Genomic DNA, 24,693 nt, shown 5'->3' with positions numbered 1-24,693 from the left:
TACAATCTAGGGGTTGGTTTGCTAAACAAACAGGACATTTTTTATTGCTTGCCGGCAATGGAGTGTTGCCCCGTACAGGCCTGACCAGTGCTTTTGCCAGTCATATCACCAGAAACTACAGGCTGCAGCCCCTCCATCGCCGCTTGGCTTCTGCCTCCATATTTTCCCAAAGAAGCAGTTGATTCCATTAATTTTTTCTGCATAGACCAGTTTTAAAGGACACCACAGATTTTGAACTTACTTCTTTGGGTTATAGTTTGAGTAGTACATGTGATTAAATGCCATAAACTTCCCACTGACTTCCCACTGATCTCTCTACTTCTAGCTGAAAATGCCTCCAGATGACATTATTTGGAGAAACCTTTAGTTCAGATTATGTCATCTTGTTGCTCACACTATGGAGTTTGTAATCATGGTCAACCTGCTTTTCCACATCTGGAGAAGAAATATTTTAATATAGGGAAATTAGAGAGAAATTTGAAAGCATCAATGTACATTTACAACCTAAGCTAAAGCCATAGAGAGCAAGTCAAAAATTGGTGAAATCGCCCTTAAATATGTGGAAAACATTCTAGACTAATAAGTTCTAATTTGTGTCAAATCTTTTGTTCTCTGCAGCCACAGCCGCATTAGGTCACCCTCCAGCTTCAGCTCAGTATTCAATTAAAGTCCCTCATCCCATCAGAGCAGATTATATCAGGGATGCATCCTTAGTGCACATTGAGGTGGTGGATGTACCATAATCCAGACAAATTAGCATTATTGGTTCCGATTAAAAATGGGTACTAATATCACACTTGGTATTTGTAAAGATAAATTGCCGAATCTTCCACTGATGCTGTCAGCCACTATGTCAGTCCAGATCTGCCTCTCACAAGCTGCTGAGAGATAACTGAGGCACAGGTCAAGCAAGCTTTGGTGCACAGATTCAAGATTCCACAAGTGTTGGCTCATGACTTAGATAGAGCAGGGGCATGCCTGGCAGTGTGAGGTATAAAACCTCAGAGTGGGTTGACAATCTGAGTGCAAACCAGTTTGGTGGAGCAGCTCTGAAATAAACCACAGACCCTATTCGAGTTACTTGTTTCACTTCCTTTTAAGATAGTAGGAGAAACAAAGTTGCTGTCACCACCATGAGCCATAGCCCGGAGAGGATCTCGTCCTACCGCCGTCACTTTGAGGATGGCAGCAGCTCTTCCTACCAGGTCAGGGTGTCCAGCCGGTCCCCGACCAGGAGAGAGGCACGTCATGCCTCAGCTGACTACTCGTGCAGAGCTGGATCTGGCAGCATGCATGTGGAGTCTGTGGGAAGAAGGACCGTCTCTGCTGCACGCAGGTCTCACGTAGTTGGAACAGGGTAAGCTGGGTTCATACATAAGATGGGAATAAAAGCAGGATATAGCTTTTTTTGTTGTTGTAAAATTACATCTGTCTTTGGCTTTGGGGTTAATGTACACTGATTTGTGTTTTTAGTGTGAGTGCAGGAGCCATGGTATGTCTTACACGTAGTGGAGAGCCTGCCATAGATCTGGATGTGGCTGCAGCTGAGAACCAGGAATTCCTCACCATGCGCAAAACTGAAAGACAGGAGATGATTATCCTCAATGACAGACTGGCTGTTTACATCGACAAGGTACAATAGTCTTCAGACAAACCACATATTAGTCCTTGTTTTAGTGCAGAGACATACCGCTGGTGGACTAGACTAGAATCGGCTCTTATTGTAAAATGGCATATGACATATGATTTACACCGCTGTGAACATAAAGGACAAACATTGTGATTCCTTGTTCAAGTGATGTCTTTGTTTGCTTACAGGTTCGTTCACTTGAGCAGCAGAACAAACTACTGGAAGCAGAGATTGAGGCCTACCATAACCGCTTTGAGAAGCCAACAGGTCTGCGCCTGCTGTATGAGGAACAGCTGAGGGAGCTGAAGAAGATTGCGGATCAGATGAGAGTTCAGCGGGTGAGACTGACTTAACCAGTGCTCTTCTTTGTTTTTGTTTTTTTTAACATTTCAGAAACACAACAAAGGATAAAGACTGAATTCTTATAACGGGCAAGGTTTACAGCTCACTGAGCTGTAGGAGACCTATCCAAGCAACGATACAAGACGTCAACTTGGTGTTTTCAAGGTCCTCACCTGGTAACAAGCTTATCTCTGGCAGGCATAAGGAGAGGGGACTCAGCCTGTTATGGTGTCATGGAGTACAGCTGTCTTGAGTTGTTTCATGCACAGATGAAATGGCTTGATTATGCATGTACTAACACACGCATACACAAATCTGTGCATGTCTCTAATGCAAAAAAGGCAGATCTCCTTTGCACACACCTTCACACCCAGTAGATTGCCACATTACTTCTGGTTTCTTGGTTTTCAGGACATTTCCTTGGCAGCTAAGGAGTCCACAGCTGCTCAACTGGAGGCAATCAAAATTAAATACGAGGAGGCAGTGGAGCTGAAGAAGAAAGCCGAGTTAGACATTGAAGCCTTTCGTCCAGTAGGTTAAATTTTTTTTAATATCTCCACCATCTTTGAATTGGTTAACAGTCTCAAATGCTAATGGTGTTGGTTGTTCAAGGATGTAGACAAAGCCACCTCCTCACGCATTGCCCTGGAGAAGAGATTGGAGCAGCTAGAAGTTGAAATTGAATTCCTGAAACGCGTCCATCAACAGGTGGATAACATCTTCATGTAAACATTTTGAATTTTCTTTGAATCACTACTAAAGGATGTCAATTTTTTTCAAGGAAATCGATGAGCTTATGAAACAAATCTATTCAGCTCACGTCTCGGCTCAGAGTGCATTCACCCTGCCTGACCTGGCAGATGCTTTGAAACAAATCCAAACCCAGTATGATGACATTGCAGCCAAAAATCTCCAGGTAAAATAATCACACAGTAATCACAGAAGCATGCAGTGAAATCTTTTGTGTGCTTCTGAAACAACTTTCTTCAATTTTAGGAGATGGATTCATGGTATAAAAACAAGTTTGAAGATCTGACCCAAAAGACGGCAAGACACGTAGATAAGATTCGAAGCATCAGGGAAGTTATGACAGCTGCTAAAAAAGATGTGAGTATGAATAATAGATCGATTAGGAATTAAAAAGAATTGACTTTTGTGACTTTAATCATGCTATAATATGTCCAGATCCAAAACAAAGAGCGTGATTTGGATTCCCTGCGGACCAGGAATGAAGCTCTTGAGGCCCAGATCCGAGAGACAAAAGAAAAGTACAGGAAGGAACTGGAAGACCTGCAGGTAATTGCAGACTCGTGCCATCCCAGGGTGCACACCTGGACACACCAGATCTAGATGTGAAAGCCACACTAACATTTATGCACGCAGTACTCAAAGCAAGCCCATTATTTCTGTAATTCCATGGTTTGTTTACCTAATAGGCTCGGATTGAAGCCCTGCAGCTTGAGCTGAAATCAACCAAAGAGAAAATTGCGCTGCACCTGCGGGAGTACCAGGACCTCCTAAATGTCAAGATGGCTCTGGAGATTGAGATCACAACTTATAGGTAAAGAGAAAAACACATGAATATTGAATTAGTGCCGTGAAGGATTTCTATAAGTACTAATTATGTTATTTTTTTGTATTTGTGTTGCAGGAAACTTATTGAGGGAGAGGACCTGCGGCTCACTGGCATGATGCAAACCATGTCACTCAGTAGCTGTAACATAGGCACCATCAGTGCTGGGATGAGCTTCAGTGGAGGAGGCACTGGCGGTATGGGTGGAGGGATGATGGGAAGTACAGGTACAAGTACAGGTAGTGGTGTTGTGGGCATGGACAGTGGAGCAGGATTGGGTGCAGGAGGTATGGGTTCAAGTTCAGGCAGTGCTGGTGGAGAAATGGGTGGACGAATTGTTGCAGGAGACACAGATGACAGAAGGGTTCCTGCTGGTAGGGCAGGTCGGGCAGACATTATTGGTGGTCATGGACTGGGAGCACGAAATAGCTCTTCAGGTTTAGGTGGCATGGGCACCACTGGCGTGGGCTTCAATAGTGGGAATATTGGTGTAAGAGAAGGACTAGGTGAGGGAACTGATGGAGGAATAGGCGTGGGTAGAGGTACTGCTAGAATGGGTGTTGGAATTGAAGGCAGTGGAGGAACTGAGGGCTCAGGTAGAAATGATGTAGGTGCTGCGCTGTCCAGTGTTGGTGGAAAAGGGAAGAATAATGGAGGATTGGGTGACACCAGTGCTACCAGATCAAAAGGATATGATGGGAACATCGATGCCTATGCGGAGCAGGCTGTGGAACTGACAGAGAGAAGGACGGTGCTGATTAGGTAAAGGTACCAAGTATCCATTCTTTTTGGAGCTTCTTTTTCTCAAAGTTCTCAAAACCCAAAATAAAACCTCACCCTTTATAAGGAAGCAATGACTTTATAATGTCCTAAATGTTTACCTGTCCAAGCCTATTTTCATCACTTCTTTCCTCTCCTATAGAACAGTCAAAAATGAGGATGACGTACTGGAGACGGACCACCAAGAACAAACCTACACCATCACTGGAGCGGCTGATGACTCTGATGCCGAATGAGTAGGACGAATTCCCCAGTGACCTCTTCTAGCCCTTAAACCTTCACTCCCCTCTGAGCTTTGCACTGACCAAAACCCCATGTCTGGGCACTGACCTTTGCCCTTTGCTCTGGACAAGAAGACCCTGAGTGGCCCTTTGCTACAGAGTGAAGCCTTCTCTTCATAGGGTTTAAATATGCCTATACTCAACGTGGTCTCTAAACCTTTGTGTGCCCTACACTCCCCCTTTCTTCTGCTCACTGCAAATAAAGCCACCAGCATTCAATTACCTTGTCATTCTTTCATTTGATGTCTTTTTTAGGGTTTTCTTGTTGTGCCTCATAAGGACAGAGAATGATAACCCAAAACTTTTTCATGAAATGCTGGTAGAAGTGTTTTTCTTGATCCCTATAACTTTGTCTAGAAAGAATAAAGAGGAGAAAATAGGGAAAGGAAGTAGATAGGGAACAGCAAACAGAGAGCGAGACAGAGTCACCTGAGGGTTGAGGCGGTCAGCCTGACACTTTCTGGAGGGCTGAGGAATCTGTCATTCAGATTCGGTAAAGTAGCAGAGTGACGGCACACAGCCGTTTCCTGTCCTCATTCCATCCACATCCACACCTTTTCCTCCTGCTACTGATTGGGAGCGATTGGATCTGGCCAGCAGATGCCAAACATGCTTAGTGTTCTGCTCAGGGGCCGAGAGCAGAGACATGCAATACGTCAAACAAAAACTGCAACAAAAGATGGGAGCACTACCAGTTTTATCGCTTTGCCAATACTATGATAATGATTCACACTTGATATAAATCAGTTAAAGATCAGATACACCTGATCTTTTGCATAGTAAAATGCCTCTAATATAGTAGAACCCTGTTTACAGTTTTGAGACAGTTATGAAGTGTTGTGGACTGGATGCATAGTGGATCACAGGATCCAATTCTCTGAGAAAACAACTCCAAATTGGCTATAAACCTAAAAAATACAAAAACACAATAAATGATGTTTTTGGATTTCCAAAATTTTTCTTATATTTTAAGAAAAGCAGACTTCAGATTTAAGTAATAAAATATTTTTTTTAAACAAGCTAAATTCACTAAAATTAAACTTAAAGCCCTGCCGTTGCATTATTAATTATTTTTAATGAAAAATAATAAATAAATAAAAAAAATATATAAAAAATATATAAATATATAAAAATAATCAATATTTATCTAGGACACTGTTTCCAGAAGCTCATCCCACCCGACCAGGCAGGAGACAATTAGTTTGAACCTAGAACTGTCAGAGGGAAATATAATGAGGAGCCGCAAGACGATCACGTCACCAGATTACATTTCGTTACAGCGAATTACTAATGTAAATCCTGAAGGACTGAAGGATGCATGCAGCTAAATAAATACGCCCATGCATTAAGGTTTAAGGAATTAAAGGCACTTTTCATTCATATAAAGGGATGGAATTAATTAACATTTTATAATTGTAATTATATAATCTGTCGGCTATAGGCTGCTGTCTGTGCTTGAATGTGTGTGTGTGTGTGTGTGTGCATGTGTGTGCGCGAACACACATATGTGTGGAATGCGGAGCTCTCCATGGTGCTTCGTTTCAGCGTGGAATAAGCCATGCGAGGAAAAAGACGAGTGCATTTTACAGTATAGTGGTCATAATTGCCTACATGAATCAGTAAATAAATTAATGAATAAATGACACTGTTAGAATGAACAAATGCCACGCTGCTATAAAAAAGACGGATCAAATGATAATAATAATAATAATAATTAAATATAATAATATTAATAATTTTTAAAATACTATACAAAAACTACAGAAAATTCAGCTAAAAAAAGTGTATGAAAATTATTCAAATGTTTGCTCCGATAATAACCATGACTTTAGCTAAAATGTCTACCCTCCTTCGAATATGTAAGGAAGTCAAGGTTGCATGTCTTTAAACATGCTCTTTGGCATTATGGTTGTTTTGCTCAGACTTTTAGTTTGTAAAAACACACCGCACAGCCAATTAGGTCACTAACCTTCATCCCATGAGAAAAATGCAGTTTTTACCCGGAGCGGAGGGAAAAACTCCTTATATTCACCAAGAAGGGCAAAAGTTGTGACTTTCTTTGAAACCTTTGATATTCTGTCACTGTGTGCATATGCTTTGGGTGGCTAAATCCCAATTAGGGTCGGGTGACACGCTGCTCTATTCACGAAAAGCCCTGTCTGCATACATTTGCCTAGGAATGAACTTCTCAAATAGATCTCCTGCTAAATGCGTTGGACAGCAGAGAGAATCGGCGTGAGTGACACTTTCTTTCTGAGGCGCTCGAGTGAGAAAAGGTATGAATTTATAAGGTACACCGAAACATATCAATTCACACAACTTCACACGCTTTTATCCGCGTCTTCTCATGCGAGACAAAGTGAGTTTAAGTCAGGGAAATGTGGCCTGAAAAAGCTCAGCGCAAAAACTTTAGAGACTTTGAATACCGAAATGGGGCAGCCCCCCTTTTTTTGTGTGTGTGTGGGGGGGGGGGCATTTTGAAAGAAATCACGCATGAACTGCGCTGAATCAGGTGCCGTTTATTCGGCTCCTCTCTAATGCGAGTTTGAATGTTAGTCTGGGTTAAAATCCCAATCATGTCATCTGGTGGGAGTCCCATACAAGCATAATTACTATTCAAAAGCGTCGCTAATGTCCCACCCGCATTAAGGCAGCTGGTTTGTCCTTGGAGCAGCTTGCATCTTTCCCCAGGTTTCTCAGAAAATAAACCCTTCGACAGAGCGGTGGGTTGTTGTAGGAGACGAGGAGAAAGCAGAAGAAAGTGATACACAATGTGTCTGGCTTTTTTTCTCTTCGTTTGAGGGCGGGCTCAGGTCTGAAGGGAATAACAAGTTCCGATTCTTTTCTTGCACAGAGCCGAGTGTGTCCAGAACACCACGAGGATTTCAGTGTTCTTATTTTTTTAAATGTATGTGCTTTTTTTTTATAATTAAAAAAGTGACCAAATGAATGTGAGAGTTGCAGAAATTAAAGGCTTGTATGTAGAAATACATTGATTTAGACTAAGTCACTTCGTAGACGTGGGAATCTGTGAGAAATAGGCCACATTGCTAAGTGGGACAATGATTGGGGTCTGCTGAATGGAACCAAACAAAGTTTATGGGTCGACATAAAAAATGTGTTTTCTTCTTAGCTCAGAGGGGTCCTAAATGGTAGGCCATTGAAACCAGTCCAAGAGAGGTGGTGGTGAACCCTTGGCACCCATGAAGTATAGCCAGAGAGCATGAATGGAGATCCCTGGTGGGGCATTGCTCTGTGTATTTACCGCGTTGCTTTGCAGACAGGTTGTTCCTCTATATTCATGGCTCATTAATAGCCAACCAGTGAAATCAGATCCCCAACGTTTAGACAGTTAAAATCCAAAAAAGGCTGGCTAGAGCCAGGCAGAGGCGCCCATAAAAACGTCTCCCACCTCTTCTGAAGTCCGATTCTTTTCAAGTCGTTATTTAGGTCCATTAAAGAGATGCGGAGTTCGTTTAACTGAAGCGCACTCGCAGAATGCTGTTGATTGACTCTGCAATATTGTCCCAGAACAAAGATCCAGCCATGTAATTAATGTGTCTTTTTATTTTTAAAAAAAGGAGGAGGCATAATACCGCCGGTCAAGCCATTTAATTTCATTTAATTTTCCATCCCATTTGCTCCCAACACTGCTTTTACTCTGACACCGAGCCTTTTGACTGCTCTTCAGGGTTTCAGTGCGCACAGTGGAGCGGGGATTCACCCCAGCGACTTCTCGGCAAACAGAAAGGAAACGTCTTCGCTCTTTCTTCCCCTTCCTCGGAGAATAATTAATTTCACTGTGGAGAAGTGCGGGTCTTTAAAGCAGCACAGGGGTGGATGGGAACCAGTCGCAAATGGCGAGGCGTTAATAAATAACCCCTCCGCACAGCCGGGCGCAAACATTGCGCCTATTGATGAGATTGTTCGCGTGTCGTTCAGGCTCTTTGACTGTAGAGGAGCGCAGGGAGGAAAGAGAGAGAGAGAGGAGGGGGGGGGCAGCAACACGACATGCCTGCAGACACACACACAGATTAATGTGTATAGTACCTGACCTGTTTAGATTTTTGTGCGGTGCAAAAAAAGGTACATCTCAGATAAAATATGATGACATTGAAGCATTGACCAAAATTGTAAGTTGTGCTCTGTTGATGTTTTACCTTTGCTAATTTATTGTTTATTTGATTCATTCATTCTTGAAAACAAAAGTATAGAAATCAGCATTCTGTGTTCACGTCAGCATGAAAAAAATGTTCCACCAACCTGCTGCACACAGAGGCACATGTTCCAAACATGCCATTGTTGGATAGCGTTACATGAATCATTTAGTTATTCAGAAGCAAATGATTACATGAACGATGATCAAGTTCTTCGTTAAAAATGTCTTGAAGTACGCATTCGACTGTGTCTCCATTTTTACCCAGCGTGAGATACATGTTTTTTTCCCACAGGACATCAGTGTATTATGCATTTCATGTTTTTTTTTATACCAAATTCAATCAACCAATCCATCAACTAATCGCTTAAGACACATGTTCAGTAAATAAACATCAGTCGTTTGTTAACAATATTTTCTATCTCTTTCATTATGTCGTTGGATTTTTCTGAATCCACATTCTAGAAAATGTACATTTTAAGATCAATTTTCTTCTCATGCACTTCTTATTATCTATAAACCAAATATTGCTGCAGGATCTTTGCAGCAACAGTGTGAAAAGTGTCTTGTTTTATTTCATTGTGTGGTTAACTTTACAGGAAAACGTCTCTTCAAGTCAATGCATTTTCCCTAAAATAGAAAATTGAAAACCAAAACTTTCAAAAAAGCAAAATTGCACTACTATTAAGAAAAATCTTATCAAATAAAATGTGGAGTTGCGATTTTTGTTTCTTGTCCTTGTACAATCTCACAGAAGAATAAACTGTGTTGAATGAGGAAGACGAGACAAGAAAACCACAAGTGTGTGTGTGTGTTGGGAAAATGATGATGATTATTTTCGAGGTTTTTTTCTTATTATTCTCTCTTCCTGCTGGTGGTTCTCCCTTTTCAGTACCTGCCTGTTCGCAACCCGGCACACGCCGAGAGTCAATAGAAGTTAACAAGTCCTCTAAACTTTTCTGCTCCTTTTGTTAATCTAAGAACACAAAGGAGGAGGGAGAATAAAGAAGCTTTGAAGTATATAAAACCCCAAGAATGCCATCCAAGTAGATTTAAAGTAGCCACTGATTTCCAAAACCTGGCTTGAAAGGAGAGAATGGAAAAGGGTGAGGATTTATGGAGAAATTATACAGTGGATTTGTCAGTTAAAATATCGGAACTGTCTAGAATACAAAGCCACATGCTGAGGATTAATGGTCGCTCTGGACCTTTGATTCTGCACCCTCTTTTCTCTGCCCTTGACAAATTGGATTTTGGGGATGGGAAGGTCGCCTGGCCCTTTGTGTCTCTTGACCGTTTTGGAGCAATTCATTATGCGGAGGGGTGAGGGAAAGTCTCCATGTGATCAGGCCGGCCCGTTTTCCCTCTCCTCACAGCTGCTGAGAGAGCCCAACTCTCTCACACTCACTCTCACACACCCCTACACGCTGCTGCAAACCCAGGACCGCTCCCTCCTCTCTTCTCTCCTCCCCCACTTTAAACTACCTTAGCGGGCTATAGCACAGCTTCACCTCTCTGCACACACCGCCCCCCTCGATAAACACTTGCATCCTGAACTGGAGAGGCCGGTGTGTGTGTGCGTGGATAGTGTGGTAGGGTGGGGGTAGGGGTGTGGGGGGGGGGTTACCTTGCCTGCACCATCACTAGAAAAGCCGGAGAGCATAACGCCACCGCCTCACTTTAAGGGCGGATATCGGCCGGTCCACATCCTCTCTCCTCCTCCTCTTCCTTCCCTGCACTCTCCCACTCGGTCTCCATCAGTCTTCATGGTTCTGATCTCACCCCACGCCATGCAACCCACCCGGGCGTCCACCACCATCAGTGTGTTTGCGGACTGTAGCATCCCGGCCGGGCTCCGGATTGGACCGGTACCGGGGATCTTCAAACTGGGGAAGTACGTGTCGGACCGTAAAGAAGTTGGACCCAAAAAAAAGGTGAGCTCAACTTGCGGAAACTTTTCTTTAACCGTGTCTATCTTGAAGTTATAGGTTTGATTTTATGTTTGTTTTTAAAATCCGTCTTAATTTGAAATATGAATTAATATCTAAATAAATGAAATGTTAATTAGCATTTTAAAGCTTCGAATAAAGGTTATATCAATTTAAAATTTGTTTTGATATGTATTTATTACCAATACTGATTCGAAATTCCAACAAAAACTATTTTAAAATCATTTTCTCAAGTTTTTGTGGGCAAAATTTATGTCACCGCTTTTGTCAATTAGCCTCCCAAATGTCTCCCATTTTTCAGTGTCTTAAAATTTAAGCGAGAAAATACAAATACCCAATCTAAAACCAAGCAGGTTGGATTTGGATTTCAAAGCTGCACTGTCAAACTCAATCGGGCCCTCAGTTATTAATTGGTTTGGCCTGTCACGTTGGAAATAATTGAGCACCATTAGTGGCCCGACTTGTCAGTCTGTGCTTCTAACCGGCCTAATGGGCGGCCTGGGTCTGCTGTGTGGGGCTTCATGCCCTCAGCCGCCTCAAATTTCACTGCCGCTGTCGATGAGGCGTTTAATTTTAATGCAATCCGGCCATAGAAAGATGCCACTGAGGCCCGGGCCGCTGCCTGGGGTTACGAAAAAAATCATTAATAACCATAACAATGATAAAAGATCACACCAAACAAACTGCATTAAGATTATCGGTCTGATGTTATTGAGATGAACAGCATTGGGGTGTGAAAAAAACAAATGCAAAAAGCGAAGATTCAGAAAATTAAAAAAAAAAACTACAAAACTTTAGGTATATTTTAAACGCACCCTGTTGTTGTTGGACCTGTCAGAGGATGTGACTGATGCGTCTAAATGCGTGGCCCCGGGGCTGCGCGCGATCATCAGGTGCAATCTCTGTGTCAAATGTCAAGCTTCGATCTTAATGTTCTTGAACAGTTTAGAAACGCTCCGACACTCCTCAAATTCGTTTCCCATATCATCTCAATTAGGCCCGTGTGTCATTCTCTTCAGTAAATTATCAGCAGAGCGGCTAAAGACGCACTAAACGCGTTTCTGGTCACGCATGACCGCAGCAGTCATGCGTGACCAGGTTTTGAGAGATAATATTTTACACAAAAAATGTTGTATAAAATATGATCTAATTAAAACAAAGCAAACAATATAAGTAATAAGGGAGAACGTGAATAACTAACCTTTGGGGAAAAACACTAAAAAAAAAAGGCAAATGTTTTTACTTAAGTAGGATTTCGTTTTAAATAATTTAGTGTTTTGTGACTTATGTTCATATGAATCATGCTAAACACTCAACTGTGACGTTTATGCTCATTTTTACGGTTTCGCTTTCTTAGATTCGCTTGGTGCGAGGGGAGTTTGTGGACGAGTCGGGCTGTCCCGTGCCAGACTGGATCGGATTCATCCGCGCTGCCCGAAACAGCCAAGAGCAAAACCTGGAAGCTGTCTCGGATTTACCTGGCGGACAGGTGACTTTTCTTACACGTAAACCCACTAGTTTTTTTTTTTATTTATTTTTTCAGTTAAGGCCATTCTTTTCTGATCCCCTTCTCTTTTCTGTTTGTTTTCAGATTTTTTACCGTGTGCTGAGAGAAATCCCTGCAGGTGAGGAGCTGAGTGTTTGGTACTCCAACGCGCTGGCTCAGTGGTACGACATTCCCACCACAGCCACTCCCACGCACGACGAGAAAGGTAAATCAGACTGTTGATAATGTCCGGAGGGGGGAGGTTAACCCAAACGACCTTTGTTGTTAACATAATAAAATTCAAGCTCTGACTTTTAAAGCGCAGAAAGAAGCAGGAAATCTGACATGCGATAGTAATAATAATAATAATAATAATAATAATAATAATAATAATAATAATAATAATAATAATAATAATAACGAAATAGACTGACAGTGTCGTCGAGATGTTGAGAGGTCCATCAATACACAGTTAAATGCCAATAGCTCCTCCTTCGCTGACAGATGGAAGTCAATGGGATGTTGTTTTTTCCTCAGGCAGTCTATTTACTTTTGTCATTAATTAATTAAGGCTATAGATGTACAATGCCAAGCACACTAACACACACACACACACACACACATACAACACACGCACCGAAGTAAAGATTAAATGGTTAAAGAATCAGTCATGATTGCAAATTTTCGTTTGAGAAAAGGACGATCTTGTTTTTTTCAGAGGACTAACAGCAAATATTAGCTTGGTATTTCGAGGCAGATGATGCTTCTCCCTGTAATTATTTGGTGCAGGCTTTACTGATAATCACATATTGAACAAAAATACCAACTTAATTGTTTCCGTTGGGAATATGTAATAATTTCCTGTCTGATTAAGACTAATTTTCAGCCTGTGTTTGGATTTTTAATCTGTGTGTTTGGGCTGGTAATAATAATTTAGCGTTTGTGCTTGTGGATTAAAGTGTAATCCTGCCACAACACCAGTTTAGCAGGAACTAATCCATTAAAAAAAGCTCAGCGGGGAATCCCTTCAAGAGATGATCTTGGATTACAGGTTTTATGTGGAGCTGGAAGGCCATTTTAACAAATCGAATTAGTGTAAAAGCAGAACGGCGCAGCTTAAAATGACATGAAACTTGAGTAAAGTGGAAAAATATAAGACTGCGATTACAGTACTTGAAACACAGAATAGAAAAGCAATTAAAAGCAGAAACTGACGTGTTCCAGCGACCGTGGAAGAAGAAGAGGCTGCTGAATCAGTCAGGAGACGGAGGTTAACAAATGTCATCGCGTCATTAATATTCATGTATTCAAAAGCAAATAAATTCAAAAACAAGTGCTTCACGGTCAATTAGGTGGGTGCGTTAAGGTATTGTGGTCTAATGAATGCTAACTTTAATGTGGGGTGTATATTGCCCCGATTCTCCGGCCCTACACACCGTGTGCGCTCCTGGACATACGCTCGCTCCCATTATTAGGCGTTAACAGATGGGCCGACACTATTGTTTCTGGAGACTTGCGATTTCAAGCAACAGCTGCTGTCACTTCCACGGGAAAGAGCACAGAGAGGGAAAGCGCAGCATTCAATGCATCGGGTTCTGAGCGCCAGATTGGGCAGGGCGTTTGCTCTTTTGATGGCTATCATAAACAATGGGCCGTATAAAGATTACAAAATCATTACATCTAAGTTAACCCCCGAGTGGCCGGCTGGGGCCATTAAGATGGATCCCTGGGTGTTACCATTTGGCACCAGACCTTAAAAACCGGATCCTATCCATTAGGCCCAAATTAAAATTTCAGGCTAAATGCAACAAAGCGGCCATTTTCAAGAGAAAAATTATATTTTATGTTTTTACATAACAAAATTCATACAACATGTATTCAATATATGTACGATATGTGCGGTTATTATAGGATATATGAATCCATTGTTCAAGCTGGCGCTCAGGGGTCGTTTCTCAACAGGTTGCCAAACCTGTTATTTTCATTTTAAGCACGAAGCCTGCATTTCACGCATGGGAATATTCTGTTGTCATGTCATTTGTGTTTACTTTTTTCGGGCTCTGTTTTGTGATTTAATGATGCATTTCGATCTCATCATTAATGTCATGTTTGCTGTTTTCTCTGTAGGTGAGGAGCGTTACATCTGCTGGTACTGTTGGAGAATATTCAAATATCCGAATACACTGAAGGCCCACGTCCACTTTCACTGCGCGCTGAGCAACGGGCGGGGGTTTGTGAACAGCGAGCAGACCAGGGGCATTGAGACCTTCAACAGGTCCCCGAAGTCCGGGGACATCCCCAACACATCCACATCTCCCAGGAGCGGTCACAGTAACTCCTCCATCTCAGACTCTGGCAGGCGGGCAGTGTCCTCCTCGCCATTTCCAAACAAAGCGGGGCTGTCAAAGAAAAGTAGCTCTGAGGAGCAGGACCGGGCCCTCGACATGAGCGTCACCACTGCCAGAAACCAGGGACATCTCCTTGGCCTCGGCGCCACATCATCTGTGCTGAGCAGCATGGGCTTCCACCCGGGTGTGCGCTCTGCCTTCAAACCAACTGGCGTCTCCAAAGTCCCCGGCACGGACTCCAGAGAGGAAGCCAATGCAAAGCTGAGCGGCCTGGGATTCAACAAACTCCTTGGGAACATGAAACCAATTCGCAATGTGGGCGAAACTCTGAATGGAGGGGGGAACCATCCTCCCAAATGCGCACCTGCAATTGTGGACTCCACATCTCCAATCGTGCCGTGCACAAACGCTATACGTGGTTTCCCGTTACTGCCCCACGTCGAGGAGACATCAGCTTTTAAGCATGTAGAGAGTCGAATGCATTCTGGCCTGTCCCCGTCACGTTACCCCCAGATGCCCCCTGGACTCCATTTTGAAAGATTTTCTCTCCCTCACTTTGACGGCGTCAAAACCTACGGTGGAGAGTGTAACATCCCACTCATGCCCTTCACTGTCTATAACGGGGAGCTCCTATACAGCTCACCTTACTATCCGCTCAAGTTCCATTTCAGCAACCTTCTCAAGTACCCAGAGTCCATGTCCTACTTTGGTGCGCCCTCACTGAGCCAAGACCTGGGCTCGATCACCAATATTGACCGGGAGATCGCCATGCACACGCAACAGCTGTCTGAAATCGCAGTGGAGAAGAACCGGACGAGGCTGGACTCAATGCCCGCCGGGAGCGCCAGTAACCCAGGATCTGGCAAACCGAAAAAGGGACACTTGTGCCTGTACTGCGGCAAGCTTTACTCCAGGAAATACGGCCTGAAAATTCACATGAGGACTCACACGGGTTACAAACCGCTCAAATGCAAAGTGTGCTTCAGGCCCTTTGGAGACCCCAGCAATCTGAACAAACACATCCGTCTCCACGCTGAGGGAAACACGCCATACAGGTGCGATTTCTGCGGCAAGGTGCTGGTGCGGAGGCGGGACCTGGAGAGGCACGTCAAGTCTAGACACCCCGGGCAGACCGTCAAGAAACTGGACGACAAACCGGGCGGCCTGTTTGAGGACGCAGAGCAAAAGAGCGACAATGACAGTGATGTGGATGTGTGCTTTACTGACGACCAGAGCGACCAAGAGTCGAGCAAAAATAATGACTGAGATGTTTCCATGCCCATAGAGAATATGGCCATACAATGTGTACACAAGCAAACATGGCATTTACTGAGGTGCAGTATTCAGACTGGTAAAAATATTCAGTGTCTTGTCGAAGGACACTTCAACTGTGTCAGAAAAGAAAAACACAAAAATCCGTGGCCTTTGGGATTTGGCATGACTTCCTAACCATGTTTAAATCAAAGTCCGCCAGGGTTGTTGCAGATATTTTCCTTTGTTTCAAATGCAAATCACCACTATTGTTGTCATATTTATTGATGCAAACTGAGAAATCTGTCTTCATCTGCTGATTTCAAAACACAGACACAACAAAAGCAGCAAAACAACTGCACACAAAACCAGCAACAAACAACAACAATGAAGCAACGTCAGTTAGAGACATTTTCAGTCGCTTTGAGAAAAGTGAAACTGACGATGAAACTAAATGACTTTACTAAGTTCGTCCACATTTCTGCATTGTAAAAAAGATAACAGAACCGTGTGTTGTTCCTCTGAGGACGATATGCAAAAGCCATGAAAGGTCTAGTTTAATAAGAGCACTACATTCATTCAGACCGGTTATATTCTCGGGAATATCTTAGCTGCAAAAGAAAATAACTCTTTTAGTTGTTTCTATTTTTTTAATGTGAATAAAAATCGCACACCACGGTCAAACGTCCCCCTCCAAATCTTTATGAACCGTCAGTTGCACTTTAAAAACAGCAATGGGCATTTAATTTCAACAAACGCGCAAAGCAATTGCAATCAAACTTGTTTTGATGTGTTTATTAGAGCTCTGTCCTCCTGCGCCTCACTGGATAACACTCTGTACTTACATTTGCACTTTTTCTTTATTATTTCTTTTTGGCCGAGGCACGCTGTTCTTAAAGAAGCACCCAGCCGCAGCGCGCAGTTTATTTAAGGAATTACTTCTAAAGAAAGAAGATGTATTAATTGAAGTTATAGCTTATGTAAAGAATTGTTAAGTATGATATTTCACATGTCAGTGGAAAAGTGTTGTATATGTTTGTTTATAAGTGATATTGTCTAAGAGGACAATATTTGACCCCCTGTTGATTGAAAGTCGTTGTTTTTGTTTTTAAATAAATTTAATTTAAAATATCCAAAAGAAGTGTCTTTTTCTGTACATGTTTTTCCGTATTAACATCCACAACCGCAAAAAATCTACTTAGCGCTTTAGTCTTCAAATGCTATTTGACTGATAGACGAGGTGCACATATAGGGAGTAAAAAATAATCGTTTAAAGAAAGAATAAAAAACGTTTTTCTCCGTCCCTAGTTGTATTTCTTGTTACACTGTAATTAGTGGTAATTGATGACTGAGACACTAACGTTTTCAAGTAAAGCGTTGTAAATCCACACCTAATGAAATCTACAAAATACAACAACAACAACAATAATAATATGAAAAATATAATAATAATAATATGTGCATAGCTGAGTGGTAGTTTATTTTTTTCTAGTTTAATTTATTATTTAGTTGTGTAAATTGCTAATATGTAATGATGTAATTCATTTGTTTACTTGGTTTAGTTAAACTAAACAAATTAAATATACATATCATCATCCCTTACACCAATCAAACTAAAGTGTTTTTTATTTGAGATATTTGGTCACTTAAATATAATTACGAATACTTTAATGTTGAAATATTATGATGTCTGTGTCAAGTTTAAAAGTCATACTAAAAGTATGGGAATAGTGTTGGCAAATTGTATTTTAAGTAGAAGAAAAACGATGAGCATTTTGGGCAAATAATCACACACGAGTGTTATATCGCATTTTTCTTGATGAAGAATTTTTTTTATCAGCTAATCATGTGTTTTAGTGTTAATTAAATAGCTAATGATTATGTAGAACAAAAGAAAAAGGCAGTCTCTCATTTGAAGTCAAAGCACAAAAAACGCAAGAACTTACTCAAGTAAATATACTTGGATAATTTCCAATAGTGTTTACTGTGTTGTCCCATTTAACGTGAGAAAATAATTGTCAGGACACTTTAAAAACAGAACTGAGTCAAAATACATCAAATCAAAAATACATGTAGCTCTACTGAAACATGCTTAGAAAAAAATAATCTTACACCAACAAAAATGAGTGCAGATTCTTGTCCAAATATTTAAAAATGATCCTTGAAAATGTTGGATCTGAAAGTTGGAAAAGATTTATAGTTTTTCAAATGTCCCTATAAGAACTCATCAAAAAAGGGAAATTCTTGAGATGGTATTTAAACTAATTTAAAATATGAATATTGAAATTCCTGGGGTATCACATGGAATGTGTGTCTTTTATAAAATGCCAGCATTTCCGGTTTCTTTGCATTCCTACAAGCCTTTGCAGTTTTTTCAATCATTAAAGCAGGAGTTTTGAATGGGAGGGGGTGGGGGTCTGCCACATTATGTTTGCGTATAGTGAACTCCAGCAGGCATTTCAGCGCCTGCTTTTCACGCACTTCTGCTGCACTGCCCAATCAAACTGCCGCCTCTTCACACAACAAGCTAGAGAGAAAACAAATGGAGACATTCCAGTGATATGGTACAAAATAATATAATACGGTTAAATCTGAAGTTGTATGGTTGCAGGATAACTATTATTATATATTAAAACAGGTCAAAAATACTTTTTGTATAACAGGGGACACACAAATATTAAAAGTAATGAATATGGGAAAAGGTAGTGTGGAACAACACTGTCAGTCATACAATGTCCATGTGATCCTGGAAATAGCCAGAAAGTTTGAGGGTGTAATGACCCAAGAAGCTGTAATTACGTAAAAAATATTTAAGATTCAGGACAGGTTTTTGTAAGAAATCAAAATGAAGTACTTGTGTGATGATATGATAACTTCTTTGCCGAAAAGGTCAGATCTCCTCGAGTTTTATACACTGAAACATGTATGTAGATGAAATTCTCGTAGATTTGATCTTCTCATTGGACGCTTGTTAAAGTGAACCACCTCAGTAGCCATGTGACAGCGGGAAACATCAAACCTAAGTGAAATTGTCAAATGTCAAGTTGTTTCTCAGCATCAAAACATGGCAAGACTGAAGCTCTCTGAGAGGGCAGTGAATGGCTCTCTATTACGCTTTGCTGAAGTTTTCAAAACACAATCAGGCTACTTGTGTGCGGAGACATAAGTGACCACATCATCAAAAGATCAATGCATTAAGCTTTGTTAAGTCAGAGATGGAAAAGTATTATCACCATATATGCAGAATTAGCTAAATGAAGGACACAAGACTCCAATCAGTACTGTCAACTAGATATAGTATCTAGTTGACAGTACAGAAGAAAGCTCCAGTGTCTACATCATCACTCAGGAAGGAAACAAGGCCAAACACATGGGGTGGGCTTTTGAAAGCATGACATGGATCAATAAAGTCAAGAACTAGTTTAGTTAATTAAAATTTTAGGAATACCGCTGGACACATATTTAACATGCATGTTCCAGACTGGAGACCCCCTATTTCTAGCGCTGCCTCTTAGCCTTCGTTTGCCTTTGGTGAAGCTTTGATAGTCTCTCAGAAAACGTTGGCCTTTTCCATCCAGTTACCAACTGCCCACAATGGAGCAGTAAAGGTATCTTGAGGTTTTTCCATTAGTGCGAGCAAAATGGATAGTGGGGTCGTGTGCAGGTTAGGTGGTGCAATAGATAGTACCAAACAACAAAGCAAAGCTTTTTGGGGATTGATCTTTGAACGTCTACTGGTCCGAAACTGTGATGGAACGAAAGTGATGGTTGATGCCGGCGACCAAATTAGATTTTTTTCCAAATGGACCACTCTTCCTAATGCAGCAATGATTGCATTCTCAAATAATTGTCTACAATGAGCTGCCTGGAAGAAAAAAAATGTAAATGCAATGTGATACATTTTCTTTCTTAGTTGATCAGATTGAATATATTCTCTTGTTTATAAAACAAGAAGAAAAGGCCAGTGTGATGCACACAAAATCATTCAGCAGACTGTATAGTTAACATGCATTCTCATTATAATTGGCCACAAACGCGCACCATGATTTAACCCACAGGAATTATTGTAATTAACCGTAATGTATTTTCACTCTCAGCAGGGGAATGGCTTCAGAGGATCAGAGTTGACTGTCCCTTTATGTGTCTGCTCCCTTGTGTTCACTGTACCCTGTATTATACTGACTCCTTTTTGTACAATACTAGGGGCTCTCTGCTGTGGGACCCTGCATCACTCTGGACCGGATCCAGGCGCTGTTTATATTGAAACCCCCTTCCCTCTCTCACACGCCCTGCTCGCTCATCCCCTCCCACCAGCGTTTTTAATCAATTAGTGCCGTTCATTAGTGGGAACATTGGGAAAAAAGAGTTTGATTGAGAGAGTTTGACTCCCAGGCTAGATTTTTTTTCACAACCAGACTTCACCAACAGGCCAAACACCACACCGAGGCCGACTTGTTTCCAGGCTACAATTGATTCTCTACTAAAGCCTGGTGTGGGTATCCTTCATCACAGGAATTCTTTTCAGCCGATGCCTCAACTGACCAAGCAGTGGATGAGAAATGATAAAGATGGTTTAAGGCATTTAATAACTTCAAAAGGATATCTTCTTTTGTAGCAGCCTTTACATTGTTCTTTTAATGCAAAAGGATGAATACAAAGGTAAAGCATATTAAACTGAGCACCAATCAACATACATAACCCAATCATCGTTCCTGGCATGTGCACTGAAAAAAGGAGTGATTACAGCAAGGACACCAAAAATGAAATGACTAGAAAAAAAGGTACATATATTTCACAAAGGAGGACCATGGACAGATAGATGAGGGTCAGTGGTGTACTGTAGTGCTATTTAAACACTTTTTTCATGAAAAATTAACAGTAACATACAGTACTCTATATGCATCATAACATATGCAAAAGCTGTAGAGGATGAACTCTGTGAAGCTGAAAGGGAATTGTGAGTGAAGAATTTGTTCTTCTGAAAGTCTTCAAAAGAGTATTATGAAGAATAAAATCTGAATAAAATGTCCCTTATTATTCAAAAAAGAGCCTTTGGAAACTTGCAAACTCCACAGAACATATACTGTAGTCTTAGCACTGAAGAACAGACCACATATATTAGACTCTTTATTTAGAAACAGAGGTAGTGGCAGGCAATGTCTCACATAGTGTAATGAGAGGGAACCAATGTTACACAGCTGCAGCTGTGCTTCTGTAAGTAGAAGTCACCTCTGTGAGTGAAATAGGAGGTGTTCAGAGACAGGTTCAAGATCTGGCCTGGGTTCGGGGTGTTAGGGCATCACTGATGAGGATGTTAGCAAGGGTTGGTATTAGAAATTGGTCAAAATCCTTTCATCAAATGAGGTGGAAGTCTCAGACACACTAAGCCACACTGTTGCATTGGGTGAAATTCATTTTTACTTCCTTTCTCGCAAAAATGTGACCTTATTTATTTCTCTTTGTTTTTCAAATGAAAGCCCCATGTTCACCGGAGTGTCATTCAGCGCACTGGTGTGTTTTTGTTAGATTTTGAACAACAGTGGAAGTCTATGGTGCAAATAATGACAGTTCTATAATGAGATGCACATATTAATGGTGCTAGATTCATTCTTGAAGTAATTTCTTTGTAAGTGAAACAGGGAAACAAAATAGCACTTATGTGATACTTAAATACATTTGAAATTTTAGCCTAAGCTAAAATGGCTTCACTGGTCTGATTTCGACATACCAAGCAGGTATTTGCATAGAAACAATGTCTGGATTAACAAAAGACTTTCATCAAGCAACATCATCAAGTACAAATTTTGCACTTTATGACCAAATACCCGAATGACTAATACCATTTTTGGCAGCTACAACTGTACTGATTAGCGCATTTTATTATTCCCTGCTAACATGAATGCCAGCACGTTAAATCACACATTACACCTGCAAAACACCAGCCTGAAGCTGTTAGCATGGTCTTTCTGGACATGGTAGCATTTAGCTCAAAGCATCACAAATAACTTCAACTCAGACCAGTGGGGGAGTGTGGAGGCGGCGCATTTGTTTAAAAATCCAGTAATGCTGTAAATTACGGCATTTACAGGGTAAGTACAGCGAACCTACTGTGTACCTCCACAGTACAGTGGATACATATTTGTTCTTACTAAGCTAACAAAGGGGTTTAGATATATAAATAATTAGTTATGTACTAACTTATCATGTGATATTTCATTATTTATCAATTGTTCACAATAGTTCAACTGATTTAAATTGGTTTTCCAGGCAATAAAATTCAAGGAATTCAATTAAAAAAGATGATTGCTATTTACTGTATTTTTCTCAAAAACGAATATATCTAAAGCCCTTTGTTACCTGTTGTTATACAGTAGGTACAACAAATGAGGGCTGTAATTGTAATTGTAATTGTAAAGGCTCTGACCCTCATCCTATCTGTAGTTACACCATAGTTACACTGTAGGTATTCGTGCTTATCATGTATTTTTTTAATATATACCACTTAACTACAAAATACTTCCTTGTTGTTCACCAGAGGGGGCCTGGTGGCTCAGTGGTAGAGCATTGGGTTGGGATGTAGAATGCAGCGAGTTCGAATCCCACTCTACCAGGTAGCTCCACCCAGCCACCAAGGGCCACCTTGGAGTCTGTCCCGACAAAAACGGAAGCGTTGCGACAGGTAGGATTGCGGCAGAAAGGGCATCCGGCGTAATAAGACATGCCAAATCAATGTGCAGAACATGTTCCACTGTGGAGATACATGAAGGGACAAGTTGAAAGCTGATATTCCCCAAACTTTGCTTATTGCTATCAAGTCACAACAAATATGTATCTATAGGTACGGTGGAGTTACACTGTTGTTACCAATAGGTGCAGAGTAAGTTTGCTGTACTAACCCTGTAAATCATGGGATGTATTCTTAAGCGTTACCATTCCTCCATAACAAAATTGACCCTATGGTATCACTACATAGTTTCCCACAGAGCAATCAGAGGTTTCTGTATGGACAATAGCCTCAATCAAACAGACTAAAAAAATAGTAATTTTAATTGTAAGTGCATGTATTTTGTGTGACAGTGTCCTGTTATTTTAACTCCAGAGACAATAAATACAGTCATGGATGCCAAGAAAGAAAAAAGAAAAACAGTTTTGGAGAATGTATAATTACATATATTCTCAGTCCGTTTTTTACACAATAACATACAAAAACAAACAACAACAAAAAGAAAACAAACAAACTCGTTATTTTGTGCATTTAACAGGTTCAAATGACTTACAGGATTTTGAGTCCTCAGTCCTAGCTACCAACAACAGAAAGATTCAGCTTAAAATCTCAAGGCTTTCTTATTTTTTGCAGCGAAGGCTGCTGGAATTCTTTTCTTCAAATCACAGGCATTTCATCATTTGACAGGTACGATAACTTTCCTTCACTTTTCTTCTTTCTGGCCAACTCGGGCACAATTTAATGTGATCTTAAGTATGCTTCGGGTCTTTATACCTGCTGTTGAAAGTGCAGAGCTTCGGAATGGTTCAATCTGTTGGTCAATTTGTCAGCCGGATCAGCCTTGATTAGTTCATTGAATGCATCGTGATTGAAGGGTCGTGCCACAGGAATGACCGCAAAACCAGATTTTCTCACTTACAGTAGCATTGAGTCATACAGATAGTGTTGGGGCTTTTTGCCTAAGTTGTAAAATTTTTGTTTCTGATGAGATGATAAAAGTTTGTCCTCAGCCCTCATAATGTGCGAAAATATAAAGTCAGCAGCGTGACTGTACAGAATTAGTGTCCCTGCTGTGACTAGTTTGGTTGTCGACATTTTTGACTGATGAAATACTCCCTATGATTGAGGTAATAGCGAAACAGCTATGGAATAAGGCTTTGCTATTGATTTTTTCCAGCATTTTTCAGTTTTCATTTCATTCATTTGCACTGAGCTTTTATACCTCCTTGGATGAGACAGCGGTAGTCAGAGACTAGGTTGTCCATCTGTGCCTGCGCCATTTTTGTGAATGCAGTATTTAGGAATACCTTGATAGAACGTCTCTACAAATGTCCATTTGCAGTGAGATTGAACTGATTAGATTTTAGAGGTCATAGGCCAAAGTTCAGGGTGTGTTCAACCTTTTTTAATTCTTGCAATCACAATATAACAAGAATTTCTTGAGAGAATTTCATAAAATTTTGCACAAACATCCAACACTCAAGGATGAACTCATTCTATATTTGGAGTCAAAGATCAGAGGTCACAGACCTGTCATCTGTTGCTACTGTCCTTCCCATTTTTGTGAACCCGATGTTAGAATAGTGCCTTAAAGAAATTTCTTCAAATTTGGCACAAATTTCTATTTGGATAACTGATTACATTTTGGGACTTAAAGGTTGAAGGTCAAGGTCACGCAATCTCATAAACATTTATTCTTTTATGAACAACATGTCAGAATTTCTTTCATTTTAAGGCTAGGGCTTTGGCGATCAGAGGTCAAAGGGCAAGGCCACTAGTGTCTTATGTTCTTTCCATTTTTGTGAATGTTATATAACAGTAATGCCAAATTTTCAAATTTGACACAAACACCCACCAGGCCTCAAAGATGAACAAATTAGATTTTGGTAGCAAAAGGATCAAGGTAAAAATTACTGCAAACGCTATTATTATATACTATTCTCACCAGTGCTTGTCAATTAAACAGATTTAAGTTCATATTTTTTTGTTATTATTGTGTCTTCTTGTAAATCCAGAGAAAACACATGTGCAGCCAGAAAGAAAAAAAAAACTAGCAGTGTTGTTGAATGTTTAACACATATTCTCTGTGGTTTAAAGTTTCCAAACTTGTATTTAAGGTTTTTGACCATCAAAGTGGAGAATGATGCATGTTCGACACTAGAGGGCTGTTGTC

The 24,693-nt window shown here is 40.8% G+C and overlaps 2 protein-coding genes across 3 annotated transcripts; both read left to right on the top strand.

Moving 5' to 3' along the window:
* Positions 1 to 223: 223 nt before the first annotated feature.
* zgc:172323 (uncharacterized protein LOC564165 homolog) lies at positions 224 to 4,810 on the top strand. Of its 2 annotated transcripts, none has more exons than XM_067510840.1 (11): positions 224 to 1,357; positions 1,474 to 1,633; positions 1,819 to 1,968; positions 2,384 to 2,503; positions 2,585 to 2,680; positions 2,754 to 2,888; positions 2,969 to 3,079; positions 3,158 to 3,268; positions 3,409 to 3,533; positions 3,624 to 4,307; positions 4,468 to 4,810. In XM_067510840.1, exons 1-11 carry the CDS (start codon positions 1,134 to 1,136, stop codon positions 4,559 to 4,561), a joined length of 2,010 nt encoding a protein of 669 aa, XP_067366941.1. In that variant the 5' UTR covers positions 224 to 1,133; the 3' UTR covers positions 4,562 to 4,810. The 2 variants fall into 2 exon arrangements, with proteins under 2 accessions (XP_067366941.1, XP_067366942.1); XM_067510841.1 differs by having other exon boundaries at positions 3,624 to 4,313.
* A 5,581-nt stretch (positions 4,811 to 10,391) lies between these two features.
* prdm13 (PR domain containing 13) lies at positions 10,392 to 16,900 on the top strand. Its single transcript, XM_067511896.1, has 4 exons — positions 10,392 to 10,696; positions 12,069 to 12,200; positions 12,303 to 12,423; positions 14,325 to 16,900. The coding sequence occupies exons 1-4, from the start codon at positions 10,529 to 10,531 to the stop codon at positions 15,809 to 15,811; spliced, it is 1,908 nt and encodes a 635-aa protein (XP_067367997.1). The 5' UTR covers positions 10,392 to 10,528; the 3' UTR covers positions 15,812 to 16,900.
* The last annotated feature ends 7,793 nt before the right edge of the window (positions 16,901 to 24,693 follow it).

This window comes from Channa argus, chromosome 7 (genome assembly GCF_033026475.1).
Source record: "Channa argus isolate prfri chromosome 7, Channa argus male v1.0, whole genome shotgun sequence".
Classification (NCBI taxonomy): domain Eukaryota; kingdom Metazoa; phylum Chordata; class Actinopteri; order Anabantiformes; family Channidae; genus Channa; species Channa argus.
The sequence above is the reverse complement of the archived record's forward strand: the minus strand, read 5'-3'. Positions and strand labels throughout refer to the sequence as shown.

Coding starts and splice junctions, on each gene's coding strand:
- zgc:172323 (XM_067510840.1), top strand. CDS start 1,134: ATGAGCCATAGCCCGGAGAGGATCTCGTCCTACCGCCGTCACTTTGAG. Junction 3,269..3,408: donor AGGAACTGGAAGACCTGCAG/GTAATTGCAGAC, acceptor TTTACCTAATAG/GCTCGGATTGAAGCCCTGCA. Junction 3,534..3,623: donor ATTGAGATCACAACTTATAG/GTAAAGAGAAAA, acceptor TTTGTGTTGCAG/GAAACTTATTGAGGGAGAGG.
- prdm13 (XM_067511896.1), top strand. CDS start 10,529: ATGGTTCTGATCTCACCCCACGCCATGCAACCCACCCGGGCGTCCACC. Junction 10,697..12,068: donor AAGTTGGACCCAAAAAAAAG/GTGAGCTCAACT, acceptor TCGCTTTCTTAG/ATTCGCTTGGTGCGAGGGGA. Junction 12,201..12,302: donor CGGATTTACCTGGCGGACAG/GTGACTTTTCTT, acceptor GTTTGTTTTCAG/ATTTTTTACCGTGTGCTGAG.